The 13,413-nt window shown below is 50.7% G+C and overlaps 2 protein-coding genes across 3 annotated transcripts in view; both read left to right on the forward strand.

Annotated features, from left to right (window-relative positions):
- Nucleotides 1-637: 637 nt before the first annotated feature.
- Nucleotides 638-10,958, forward strand: FLYWCH2 (FLYWCH family member 2). Of its 2 annotated transcripts, XM_081131634.1 has the most exons (5): nucleotides 1,092-1,183; nucleotides 7,093-7,194; nucleotides 7,931-8,351; nucleotides 9,209-9,316; nucleotides 10,002-10,958. In XM_081131634.1, the coding sequence occupies exons 3-4, from the start codon at nucleotides 8,021-8,023 to the stop codon at nucleotides 9,286-9,288; spliced, it is 411 nt and encodes a 136-aa protein (XP_080987760.1). In that variant the 5' UTR covers nucleotides 1,092-1,183; nucleotides 7,093-7,194; nucleotides 7,931-8,020; the 3' UTR covers nucleotides 9,289-9,316; nucleotides 10,002-10,958. The 2 variants fall into 2 exon arrangements, with proteins under 2 accessions (XP_080987759.1, XP_080987760.1); XM_081131633.1 differs by lacking the exon at nucleotides 9,209-9,316 and having other exon boundaries at nucleotides 638-1,183.
- Nucleotides 7,138-13,413, forward strand: part of FLYWCH1 (FLYWCH-type zinc finger 1) — a 36,096-nt gene continuing 29,820 nt past the window's right edge. The window contains exon 1 of the mRNA XM_081131628.1: nucleotides 7,138-7,194. The gene's annotated coding sequence lies outside the window, so the exon portion shown is untranslated. The remainder of the gene's footprint in view (nucleotides 7,195-13,413) is intronic.

The raw sequence follows: 13,413 nt of genomic DNA on the forward strand, positions 1-13,413 counted from the left end.
GACTGGAGGGAGGCGCGGGGAAGGGTGGTGTCAAGGGAGAGCGGAGTTTGCTAGAGAGGAAGGAGCAGCGTCTTCACTCGCAAAGGCCGCGAGCACCGCCAGAAAACCCGGGCTCCGCTGGGCGACGGGGAGCGGATGGAAGGCGGGATCCCGCGCGCTGGGGAGGGTCGTGGTGAGCAGCGGGCCCTGCGCGCTGTGCGGGAGGGAGGGGAGGCGGGGCGTCGGAGCCACGCGCGGGGACTCAGCCGTCGGTCCCTGGCTCCTGAGGGGCAAAGAGAGCGTTAGCTCAGACGGTGCTGGGGTCGTTCCGCTCGCCACCTGCCGAGTGTCCCCGAAAGCAGCGCTGAGGCCCCGCAGCTTACTGCACCGGCGCAATTCCGGTCCCAACCGCACAGGGTGGTCGGAGAATGACAAGTGCTGAGCGGCTGTGCCAAGGGCAGCCGCTGGACCTATGGACGAGGGCTGGACGGGTGGCGAAGGCTGAACCGATGGGCTGCGGATGGACCTACGGGTTACGGCTGGACAGATGGGCGGGGCAGGGACCAGTGGTGTGGGAGGGACCAACGTGCGGGGCTGGACTGGCGAGGGCCGGCCCAATGGGCGAGGGCTTGACTCGCCTATGGGCGGAGGCTGGACTAAGGGCGAGAGCGGGACCGACGGGCGAGGGAGGGACCAATGTCGAGGATGCTGCGCAGTCAAGGATGCTGCGCTGAGCGGAGCCAGTGGCGCCAACGAACTGAAAAGGAGACCTTCCCTCCGCTCGCTCAGGAGAGAGACTGGCGTGAACGAGGGCTTTAAAAAAATGTCCCGGCTCTCTCCGCAGGGATCCGGGGTCACACCCTGCGGGAGGACTGGGGGGTCTCAGTTAAACCCACTTGCCCAGTGCTGGGAGAGTCCAGAAACGGACCCAAATCCCGGCTCGGGAGTCGCCGACGCCCCGCCCCCGCGCGCCCATTGGCCAGGTCGTTAGTTCGGCGCCGCTCTGGGAAGACCCGGGAAAGCGGAGTTTCGCTGAGGAACGGGGCCCCCACGGCGCTACTGCGCATGCTTGAGCCGTGACCCTAGCTTGAGGTGACGGCTGCGAAGGAGGCGGGGGCCCCAGGCACCGGAGCTGAGGGACTTGCTGCGGCTCGGTCGTCGGAGAGGCAGGGTCCCGCTGCACTCGGCCCCCGGCCGGTGCCTGGTAAGGACGGGCCCCAGCGGGTCGGTCCCGGGAGGGTCCCGGGTCCCGTGGCGTGGACGCGCCCCCCGGCCGGGGTCTTTCGGGCTTCCTAAGGGCTGCTGATCCTGGGGGTCCCACCCCCCTCCCCCGCCGGCTCTGCGTCCCGGCTCCCGGGCCACCTCCTTGTCCTTCATCCGCAATTCGCCTCATTTCTCCTCGCTCTTTACCCCAACCCAGCCGACCCCGAGACTGAGCCCTGACAGACACCCCAAATCAGGGAGCCCCACATTGGTCCTCCTTTCCTTGACCCCACCCAGTACTGCTCCCCCCTCTTCGTCCTTACTCAGCGCCGCCCCACCCGTGTGGCTCTACAGGTCCCCGCAGGGATGTCAGGTGGGAGGGGGCGACCTGGGGCGGGGAGCGCTCGGAGGCTCGGTGAGAGGCGGTGGAGGTGACCGAGGAGGGTAGGAGCGGGGCCACCTGGGCGCCCGCGGACAGGTCTGATGACACACGACAGCGGGCAAGGAGGAGTAGAAGTAACTAACATTCCCAGCCATGGCGATTCGGGGACAGGAGGTGCCATGACATGAAATCCCCACTTTGGGGAAGCCCTTCCCTGCACACTATAGAGCAGCAGTTCTTGACCTTTTTGGGGGCCACTGCTGCTTTGAAAGTCTCCCCGAAAGGATATGTACCTGCACAGCTACATTGGCCCATCACCCCACCAGCGACCCAGCCACAGCCCTCGGCCAAGCGCATAGAGCAGGGATTTTGCCGGGCAGCGAGCGGGCAGCTCTCAGCATCACCGGGAACTTTTTAAAACGGCCGCTTCCGCCCTAGCCGGTTTGGCTGCGTGGTTAGAGCGTCCGCCTGCGGACTGAAGGGTCCCAGGGTCCGGGGTTCGATTCCCGCCAAGGGCATGTCCCTCGGTTCCAGGCTCCAGCGCCGTCCCTGTGCGTGCAGGAGGCAACTCTTCCTTCCACTCTCTCTGAAAGGCAATGGAAAAAATGTTCTCAGGTGAAGATTAAATAAAAATAATAATAAAACAACCACTTCCCCCTCCCCCTACGTGTTTTTAAGAACCCCAGCTAAATTCACCACTATTCCCAGCCCAGAGAGGGCAAGGGAGGGGGAGGGGAAGGGGAAAAGGGGTTTGCTCGCATGGCTCAGGGCACAGGTGTTGATGGACTTTGATGGTATGTCTCTCCCATACCTATGAGGGTATGGAAAATTCTATAGATCCATCATCAGCCACCACTCAGGGTGGCTGAATCTTTCAGAATCTCACCAATACCGGATTGGACCTCCCATTAGTTTCTTATTGCTTCAGTAACAAATTACCACAAATTTAGTGGCTAAAAACAACACAGCTTTGTAATAATCTTACAGTTCTGGAGTTGAGAAGTCTGATACAGGTCTCACTGGGTTAAAACCAAAGTGTGGGCAGGGCTGTATTCTTTTCTGGGGACTCTGGAAGAGACCATCTGTTTCTTTGTCTTTTCCATCCTCTCGAGACCTCCAGCATTCCTTGGCTCATGGTCCCCGCCGTCCATTTTTACAGCCAGCAACCACCGCATTTCTCTGACCCTGCTTCCATCAGCATGTCTTTCTCTGACTTTTCTTCCGCCTCCCTCTTTTGCTTTTTAGGATCCTTGCAATTGGACCCACCTGGATAATCCAAGCAATTGTTTAGTAATATTAATTCCATCTGAAAACTTAATCCCTTATTGCAATGTAAGGTAACACATTCACAGATTCCAGGGTTGGGACCTGGACGTTTTCGGGGGACAATTATTCTGCCTCCCAAAGACCTGATGATGTCTCAGAGGCTCCTGCCAGTTTTTAACATTGTGTGATTTGGGGCTTACACTGAGCCATCTTTACACTTCTGGGGCTCCTTTGTGCAGACCAATGTCATGACAGCTGGTTGGGATAAGTGGGTGACTGGAGGCCACAGCAATATAAAACCACCAGATTACACAGGGGTAGGGTGTACACCGAGCATAGTAAGGTAACTGTTAAGCCTTTTGATCTTTTTAATTCGTTTCTGCTTCACTTTTTAAAATTCTATTTATTTATTGAACTCTTACTGAGTAAAAACTTAATTTTCAAAATACACATATTTGGCTTAAAGTAGCTGCCTCTCAACCCTTCCCTTACACCTAGGAAATACATTTCTAGAAGGCTAGGGATGAATCCAGAAAAGGAACTGATGTTCATCCTAGCCATGTGAAGTAGTATCTCATTGTGGTTTTGTTCTGCATTTCCCTCATGACTAATGATGTGGAACATTTCATGTGCTTATTAGCCATTTGTATATCTTCTTTGCCAAAAGGCCGATTCAGAGCCTTTGCCCATTATTAAATTGGGTTATTTGTCTTTTTATTACAGAGTTAGAGTTCTTTATAAATTTCAGCTACAAGCTCCTTATCAAATATATAGTTTGCAAAATTCTTCTCCCACCCGGCTGATGTGGCTCAGTGGTTGAGCGTCAGCCCATGCACAAAGAGGTCACTGGATTGATTCCTGGTCAGGGCACATGCCTGGGTTTCAGGCTCTATCCCCAGTAAGGGGTGTGCAAGAGGTGGCAGATTGATGTTGATGTTTCTCTCTCAGTGACCTTCTCTCTCTCCCACTCCCTCTCTCTCTCTCTAAAAATCAATAAAAACATTTTTAAAAAGAAAGGAAAAAAACATTTTCCTAAAAAAAAGTTTTCTCCCATTCTATGGGTTACCTTTTAACTTTCCTTTTTTTTTTTTAATAGTTTATTGATTTTTAGAGAGAGAGGAAGGGAAAGGGAGAGGGAGAGAGAGAGAAACATCAATGTGAGAGCAAAACATTGATCGGCTGCCTCTTGCACACCCCCTACCAGTTTCTGAGCCTGAAACCCCAGCATGTGCCCTCGACCGAATTGGGCCAGCAACCTCCTGTTGCCCAGGACAATACCCAACCAACTGAGCCACACTGGCCAGGGCTCTTTTACCTTTCTTGATGGTATCCTTTGACTCAAAAGTTTTACATTTTCTTCAGTTTATCTGCTTCTTCTTTGGTTGCCTGTACTTTTAGTGTCATATTGAGGAAAGCTTTGCCTGATCCAAGTTCATGAAGACTTACTCCTATCCTTTTTAAAAAGAGTTTTATAACTAGCTCTTCCAATTAAGTCTACGATCTATTTAGGGTTAATTTTTGTAAATGGTGTGAGGAGGGAGTCCCTCTTCACTCTTTTGTATTGGATATGTAGTTGTCCCAACGTCAACATTTGTTGCAAAGTCTATTCTTTCCCCCACATCAAGGGTCGGACTTAATCTTCACCTCCTGAAAAGGGAAGATTTACTTTTTGGAATTCTTCATAAGGAGGACTTGTCCTTTCTCCCCATTTATTTATACATTAAATTATTTATTTCAGTGTGGGCTTATGGATATGTATTTTATTCTTTGAGTTATAGCCTGAGGACTTACTCTGACATCCCGGATGCAGTTTCCTCTGTAACTGGCATTTCTCACTTTAAGCCTCAACTGCTTAAGGCAGAGGAAGGAATGTTGGCTCTGGACCAGCCAGGCCTGGGTTCAAGTTTTGGCTTCCTATAGTTCTGCTGTCCTGGGCCACTTTCTTAAGTCCTGGAGCCTCAGTCCTCCCATGAGCAAAGTGGGGATGATGGAAGGAAGATTGCTCTGGAGAAATGGGCCGATTTCATAGGATTTTTGTTCCTGGCTCAGTTCCCAGCTTGAGAACCAACAACATGGCTCTGGACAGGTCTCTTTAATGTTGAACATGGACAGGAGTGCTGGAGGGGCAGGGTGTGTGTTCTCTCTCATTAATTTTATTCATTTTAAATTCTAGTTTATATTAATCTTTATTTTCTTATATGATATTATTTTGCATAGGAATGGGGACCTTTTTTTCTAAGTAGACTAAAAAGAAAATTACCATCAGTAAAAATGTTAAATATTCTCCCATTGTAAAATAGTTCATGCACATTACAATTTGGGGAAAATAATAGAAAATTATTATAAAAATAATAGAAAATTAGCAAAAAAATGAAATCCCTCATTCCTACCACTGCTAACATTGTGATGAATTACTTCTTAGTTAGCTTTAGTGTGTTTTTATATAATTCTTTAAAAACAGACTAGAAAGCACCTGCTTTTTAAGTTGAGAAGGGGTCAAATAAAATTAGTAAGTACGTGACAAATATGACTAGAATGGAGAATAAATAAAAGGAAAGACAAGTGGGTTGAGAGAGAAAGACACAGGGCAGGGACCAAAATTCTTGGTTCTTTTTTGGGAAAATGCACAGTTGTTTGGCCTAGAAAACATCATCTTTGCTAAATGTGTTCATTGGACTTTCTAACAATGCTTTTTTGTAGACCAAATATAAACACTTTAAAACCTTGTTATAGCCTTTTTCGCCCCTTGTGTCCTCTTTTTTTATCCGAAAAATAGCTCATTTTAAGAAGCAGCATCTCTATCTTGTGGCCTTCTAGAATACTGTTGCTTAAGGTTTAAATTGAAGTTTATGCAATTGCAGGAGTAAATTGAATTGTGCTCTGCCACTTTATAAGGGTCCTTCCATCTGGTCTCTAGGCTGGTGGTTTCTACCCTAATAAATGAAAAGAAAACAGGAAATAAAATTATTTGAAAGTTCTGCTTGTAGCTGTGAAAAAGAATGTATGTAGAAAACAATGCAGAAATGAAAGCAGTTTGTGATAGGAGGTGGGATTATGCAGATTTACTATCACTTTATCAATTAAATATTTCAACATTTTTATATAACCTCAATATAATCTATCTCATTGCCTTCCTTTGGTTAGAAAACTAAATTGGGATAAATTAATGGTGTTTCGGCAATGTAGAGGAGCAGTTCATTGTGCAGGTGTATGTTTTCCAACTGGTAGCTCTTGGATGAAGGTGTATTTTACAAGCATTTTCATATTTTTAAAATTTGGATGATGATCTAAAGAAAAAAATCCATATAAGCCTATTCGGGTTCCCCTGGATGACAAGCAGAGCTTTTGGGACGGGGGTGGCATTTGTGCTGAGATCCAGCTGGAATGAGGGCTCCTTTCTGAGTCAACAGCCCTTAGTTTCACATGCAGGCCTTGCGTGCTCCTGCCCTCCAGGGGCATGCTCTCGGTTTGGATGGGCATGGAAGTTTGGCATCAAGATGTAGAGGCCCAGGCCACACGGCTCAGCAGTTGAGCAGCTACCTATGATCCAGGAGATTGCCGTTGGATTCCCGGTGAGGGCACATGCCCGGGTTGGGGGCTCCATCCCCAGCAGGGGACATGCAGGAGGCAGCCAATCAATAACTCTCATCATTGATGTTTCTCTCTCTCTCCCTCTCCCTTCCTCTCTCTCTGAAATCAATAAAAGTATATCTAAAACAAAAAAGATCTAGAGATACCACAAGCTATGATTTATTGGGCACTTACCATGTTCTGTGCTGTTGTGGGCTGAATTGTGCCCACCCCCAAATCCATAGGTTGAAGTTCTAACTCTCAGAATCTCAGAATGTGACTGTAATGGAGATAGGGCCTTCAAAGAGGTCATTAAGGTTAAATCGTGTCATATTGAGTTGGCCTTGATCCAGTATGAGCAGAGTCCTTATAAGAAGATAGTGGGATATAGATGCACACAAGGAAGACCCTGTGAGGACACAGGAAGAAGGAAACAGTGAGAACCACAAGCCGGTTGAAGAAACAGGTCCAAGGGTGCAAGTAGGCATCTGTGGGCCTTGCCAAGGCATAGTCTTGGACAGGGCGGGCAAGATGTCTCCCCAGGCTACAGCACCGTTTCTGGGCTAACACTGTAAACTGGGAAGATGTGCCATCCACCCACCACCTAGTCGACCCCAAAACAAAGAAGACCACCCCACACTGATGCCCCAGACCAGCCTGACCCCGGTAATTTGTCCTTTCTGCTTCTCCAGTCCAGAAGCCAGGGAGCCCTCAGTGACCACGGATTCTCTGGACAACTCCACAGCCCTGTCCCTGCTCAGCCGAGGCAGCACCAGCACCAGCTCAAGCACAAGGTTGCTGTCTTTGTGGGGCCCTGGCACCTCCTGAGCTCTGGGTGGCCCCAGGCCTCCTGCCTGGGATGGGGGCAGGATCTGGTATCTAGTTGTGAGTCCAGAGAGTCAAGCCTCCCAGGGCCGGGAACTCTGTGGTCTGCAGAGTGTGAGGGGGAAAGGGCCCTGGGAATTCTGGGAGAGTCAATGGCCTGAGCTCATGTTCTCCGTGCTTGTCTCAGATGCTTGGTGCTCAGGAACACCAGTGACTGTTATTCTGGACAAGGTACACCAGGTGCCGTGTGGGGTGGGCTCCTGATCTTCCTCAGCTAGTCTCCCAGCTCTGCCTCTTCATGGCTGTGTTGGTCACCCTGGCATGCCTCAGTGTCCTCCTCTGTAAACTGGGTCAGTAAGAATGGTGGACTTTCATAACGTGGCTGGAAGTTTAAATGGAAACACTTCACTCTGTGGGCCTTGATTTATAGTAACCCACAGTTACCAGTATCTTAGTACCCCACCCATCCCACCCCTAACCAAGAGCCTTGTATTTGGCACATTTTATACATGGAGAAAGTGAGGTTTGGATGGGGGAGGTGACATGCTGCCAGGAGAGGAACTGGCCAAGCAGAAGCACCATCCCAGGTTTCTCTAGCTCAGTTCAGGTCATTGCTAATCTGGTGTCCCATCCTCCCAACCTGCACCCCAGATTCATTCTCCTTGAGCCTAGGCTTCACTGATGGGGGTTTGTCTCCTCCCTTAGGGCAGAGCCCCTGGACTGCCAGGGAGAAGGGGGATAAATCCATCTACTGGGGCCCAAGTGTGCTCTGCGGGACAGGCCATCAGTCCCAAAATGCCCCTGCCTGAGCCTAGTGAGCAGGAGGGCGCGAGTGTGAAGGCCGGCCAGGAGCCGTCCCCTGAGTCCCCTGAGCCGGGCACAGATGTCGTCCCCACAGCTCCCAGGAAGCCCAGGAAGTTCTCCAAACTGGTCCTGCTGACAGCCTCCAAAGACAGTGACAAAGTGGCTGCAGCCAAGCGCAAAGGAGTGCACTGCATCATGTCTCTGGGGGTGCCGGGCCCTAACACCCTCGCCAAGGCCCTCCTCACGATCCATCCTGAGGCCCAGCGTGCCATTGAGGCAGCCCCCCAGGAGCCTGAACAGAAACGCAGGAAGTTGGACACAGGTGAGGCCCTGATCCCAGGGAGCAAAACAGCAGGAACTCCATAGGGCTGGAAGTTTCCTGACACCTGGGCAGCCAAGGGGACAGACAGGCTAGGCTGGTCTGGAAAGAGTGTGCCTGTGCTGTGAACATGTATTCTCTCTCTACACGTTACATCTCAGTCTAAGTCTCTGAGTATTTGTAATCTCCATGCATGTGTGTCTAGGGTTCTGTGTCTACACATGTATTTGCCTGGGAAGGTGTGTCTGTGTGTGTGTCCTTGTGTGTCCATGTCCCTGGGCCTATTTCTGTCCATATCTGCTCTTATGTGTTTGTGTATTTATGTGTCTGGGAGGTCTGTGTGTGCATGTTTCTGTGCCAGAATCTATTTGAGGCCCCAAGTAGACACCCCCACCTCCACCAGACTTGGTGCAGGTGACAGTGGAACAGGGAATCCTGAGGGATGCCTGGGGAGGGGATGCCTAGTGACTGGGAAGGAGAGGAGCTGAGGTTTCTTGCCAACTGAAAATGGGGTCTGCTGTGCCCTAAGAAGATAGAGAACATAAAAGCCACAGCAGTTGGCCCTGTTTGCTGCCTATAAACAGTAGGCCTCCTTGGAGTCAGGGCTCTGGGCCTGGCAGCCAGTCTTGGGAAGGGGAAACCAAAGCTTCTTGGTTTCCATCGGATAGCTGGGCAGTGCAAGGGACTCCTCACTGATGGAAATTTAGTAGTGAGTGCTCTGAAGTCATGGGTCGGGGGGAGCCCTACTGCTTCCCCAAGGTTGAGACTTCAGGGCTCCTGAAATTAGGGTACCTCAGCTACAGGCCTGGAGCTCACAGGGGACCTGAAGAGCCCTTCACTTTCCATCCCCTATTGGACAGGAGCTGTAATCAGGAAGTTGGGGACACCATCTCCCCAGAACCTGGAGGCCCCTCTGCAGCATGCCCGGTGCACCCTGTGAGCACTTCTACCAGCCAGTTCTGGTTCAGGTGCCTCCATGTGTCTACCTGCTTCCTCCTGCCAGCCCAGGGGGTGGAGGGTGCTGTCCCATAACCTCTTGAGAAGCAAGGCTCAGAGAGGCCAAGTTACTACCCTGAGGCCATCAGCTGATCCCTGCAGAGTGTGAAGGGGGGACATTTGGCTTAGAGCCTGTTCTCAACTCAGTGGACTGGGTCATCTCCAGGGTGTTTTCCACCCTTTGTAAGACCTCTGCTTAGGCATCTGCCCAGGCCCTGGGGCCAGATAGGCCCCACCCCACACATGCTGTTATGAGAATCCGATGGAGAGATAGAGAGCAGAGCAAGAACTTCCTCTCAGCCCCACAGGCTCCCTTGGGCAGGTATTCCAGCCGTCAACTCCCTCAACCTGCCATCCCATCTTTACCACTGTACCTGGTCCCCACCCCCATCTTGCTTCATCCCAGGCCAGACAGTGGGGATAGCAGCAGCTTCCCAATGCTCAGCCCAGATTTGGCCCAAAGTTTCCTGGAAATGACTTTAGCAGCCTTTGTGGCCTTTGGGAGCATATCTGGAGTTGGCAATTCTCTAAGTCGTGTCAGTGGTGCCCCAGAACATCCTCTGGTGGACTGAGAGCTCTGGGCTTTGGGTCTATGCCATACCCCTGCCCCTTCCCTTTTCCTCTAACACCAGCCTGCCCCACCCCTTTCTCTTCCAGAAGGAAAAGAAGAAGGAAGGTTGGCAGGGGGGCCTGCCCCCAGTCCCACAGTGGGCAGGGAGGAGTCCTCTGTGGGGCCCAGCAAGGCTCCGTAACCCTGACAACTGCAGGCGCAGCGTCCTTGATGGGTCAGTGAACTTGGCTGTGACTTCTGCCTGGAGCCCAGTTCCTGACTGATTTTCACTCTCAACATTGTGTAATGTTTTTCAGCTCTATTGCAAGTTACTTTTGTAAGCAGAAAAAGAAAAGAAAAATCAAAACAAAATAAAATAACCTATATGCTAGATCCCATCATGAACAGGTTGTAAAAATTTCAGGATTCTCAGCCTGCTCCCGCTGGATCTTCAGGAGGCTCACCTCCTTCAGGCAGTCACCTGGGACTAACAGCCCCCTACACAGGGCCTCTGCCATCATGGTGGCCCAGGGTTCTGCTTGAGGAGGGGGTGGGCCTTCAGCCTGGGGGTGAGGACCCTGACAGAAGTGTGTGGTGCTCCCATCATATTCCTTCTAGGTGTTTGGGGAGCTGAGGGAGATGACCAGGAACGTGAGCCCCTCCCTAGCCCCTGGGTGCTGCCCCTGCTGGAGGAGGTGAAGAAACTCCACAGGTCTTCAGCCAGTAGTCAGGGGCCCCCAGAGACCCCCACTGGAAAGGTTTCAGCCTCAGTTGCTTCACCTCTCGTGGCCCTCATTCTTTGAAAACTGCCACTGGGCACAAGGAAATGGCTTATTTTTAAAATAAAGAGTTTAGAGACCTTATGTTTTAAAACATTTTCCAAATGTAATCAGTATCTATTGACTCCCTCCTAGCAGAGCGAGTTACCCAGCACTCTTTCCTGCCAGCTGTCCATTTTGCTATTTTATTTTTATAGCATGTTTGTAACATTTATATTCTGTAACCATAATTTGAGGTGTTCTTTTGTCTTAATTCTATATTTAAATACATTCCCCTTACCTACCAATTTCTCCTTTCCTTAGTTCTGAGTCATCCTCTTGGTGGGCGGGGGTTTTTCTGGTGGTAAGAATGCAGGAGGAGTTGCTGGGGATCTAACGTGTAAAGACGGAGTGCCACCAGGGAAGTGGGAGTGACAAGAAGGTGAGGAGAGGGGGCAGGCAAGACTCTTCCTCATCCCACTCAGCCTGGTGCTCAGGCAGTCCCAGGCCTGCCCACTCCCAGAACTTTCCTGAGGCATTATTGACCCCTCCTGCTGCTGCCAGGAAAGTTGCAGGCTGGGCGGGCCCTCATGTCCCCAGTGAGGGACCTGGCTGATTTGGTGGCCCCTGGTGGCCGCTTGAGGGCACAGCAAGGGTCCATCTCCCTCCTGAGTGGCAGGCAGTGCTAGTCATCTGCCTGGAAGGTGTTCAGTACCACGGATCAGGAAGCCACTGCTGAGCCAAGCCCAGAGCCCATACACTGGAGCCAGCAGTGTCAAGATTTTCTTTATTTTGAAACATTTCAAACTCGCATAAAAGTTGAAGGAACAGTGCACGGGACATGATGTAGCCCTCGCCTAGGTTCACCCTCATCTTTCCCCCTTTCCCGCTCCCTCCTGCCACTTTCTTGCCCCTTTACTTCTTGAAGACCTTGAAGTCTGCCCAGAGCAGGGTGCCTGGGATCTAGTGGTAACCAGGTCACAGCTCTGCCTCCCAGGGCTAGACAGGAAACTCGGGACTTCTGACTGCTAAGTCCATGAAAACTGGGGTCAAGGGCTGCCCAGGAGGAAAGGTGCCCCACAGTGTCCAACAGGGTCCTGACCTCAGGCTCATGGAGGACAGCCTGAGGAAGCCCCTAGAGGGAGTTGAAGGGCAAGGAGAGTGGGCCTGGGAGCACTGAGCCTAGGCCCTGAGGGAGCAGGGCAGGAACACCAGTAGGCAGGAGTGGTGAGCAGATGCCAGTGGCTCAGGGCCTGGAGGCCACAGCGAGGGTTTCAATTTCATCACAGGTATTGGGAGGTGGGGGAAGGATTCATACAGAGGAGGGACATGGTCCACATCATTACACAAAACTCCTCCCAGCGCCATTAGGGTGGACTGGTGGGATCCAAAGTGGGAGCTGGAAAGCCATTGAGGAGGCCCCCACAGCCTGGGTGAGAGGAGAGGAAGGGAGATAGGAGAAGCTGAAAGGGGGCTGGGCTGGACTCGGTGATACGTTGTCTTGCTTGGGGGACAGGGCATGACGGAGAGAGAACTGGCCTTCCCAGCTGAGGGGTGACAGTGCCACCCACCAGGAGGAGAATCCAGGAGAAGGGGCAGGGTAAATGACCCATTCTGGTTCCACACAGTTGGCATTCTACTGGATGGTTGTGTTCCTGTGAAGAAAGTGGTTCCCACAAGTATTCAACAGAGCAGAAAATCCTCAGAGATCGAAGATGGGTGACAGCTCTGCACTCTGAGTGGGTGGCTGGGGCATTAATTATGATGGGGATAAACAGTAAATAGGATGACTATGTGCTTTCTAAGAAGGGCTTTTATTGGTCTTCAAGCTAAAAGAAAAGGTAATTCATGGTCATTGAAAAAAATAGATTATGAAAGAAATATTACAAATATCTCCAGTAATCTGCCATTTATGATCCATATTTTTCATATTCAGAAAATTGGGATGATACAGCTCATATATTTTCTTCATAGATTGCAAGTGTCTTTCTGACGTCCTTTTTACTGCGCAGCATAACACTACAGGGATGGGTGATAGCTTATCCAACCAATTCTGATTGCTCGAGTACTCCAGTTGTTTCTAGGTTTTTAATCTTTTGTTTATTTTTAAAATATGTTTTTACTGATTCCAGAGAAAGGAAGTGAGAGGGAGAGAGAGAGAGAAACATCAATGATGAGAGTCATTGATCAGCTGCCTCCTGCACGCCCCCTACTGGGGATCAAGCCTACAACCCCCGGCATGTGCCCCGATGGGGAATCAAACCGCGATCTCCTGGTTCATAGGCTGATACTCAACTGCTGAGCCACGCCAGTAGGGCAGGTTTTAATCATTTAAACCAGCAATTTTCTACCTTTTTCATCTCATGGCACACATAAACTAATTACTAAAATTCTGTGGCACACTAAAAAAAAATCTTTTGCCAATCTGACAAAAAAATAGGTATAATTTTGATTTGTTCACATTGGATGCCTATTGTGTTGACTGTCATCATTTTTTTTATTTGACAATCTAAGGAAAAATAAGTCAGTGCCCCTGATTCAATAGTCAGGTATTGCATGTTTTAAAAATCCTTGCAGCACACCTGCTGAAAAGCATTCTTTAACACAGCCTTGGGGCCCAGCCGGGCATGGCTCAGAGGTTGACCATCGACCTAGGATCCAGAAGATCTTGGTTCGATTCCTGGTCAGGGCACATGCCTGGATTGCCGGCTCCATCCCCAGTGTGTGTGTGTGGGGGGGGGGGGGGCAGGGTTTGCAGGAG

This window comes from Miniopterus schreibersii (genome assembly GCF_964146895.1).
Source record: "Miniopterus schreibersii genome assembly, chromosome: 3".
NCBI classification, from domain to species: Eukaryota; Metazoa; Chordata; class Mammalia; order Chiroptera; family Miniopteridae; genus Miniopterus; species Miniopterus schreibersii.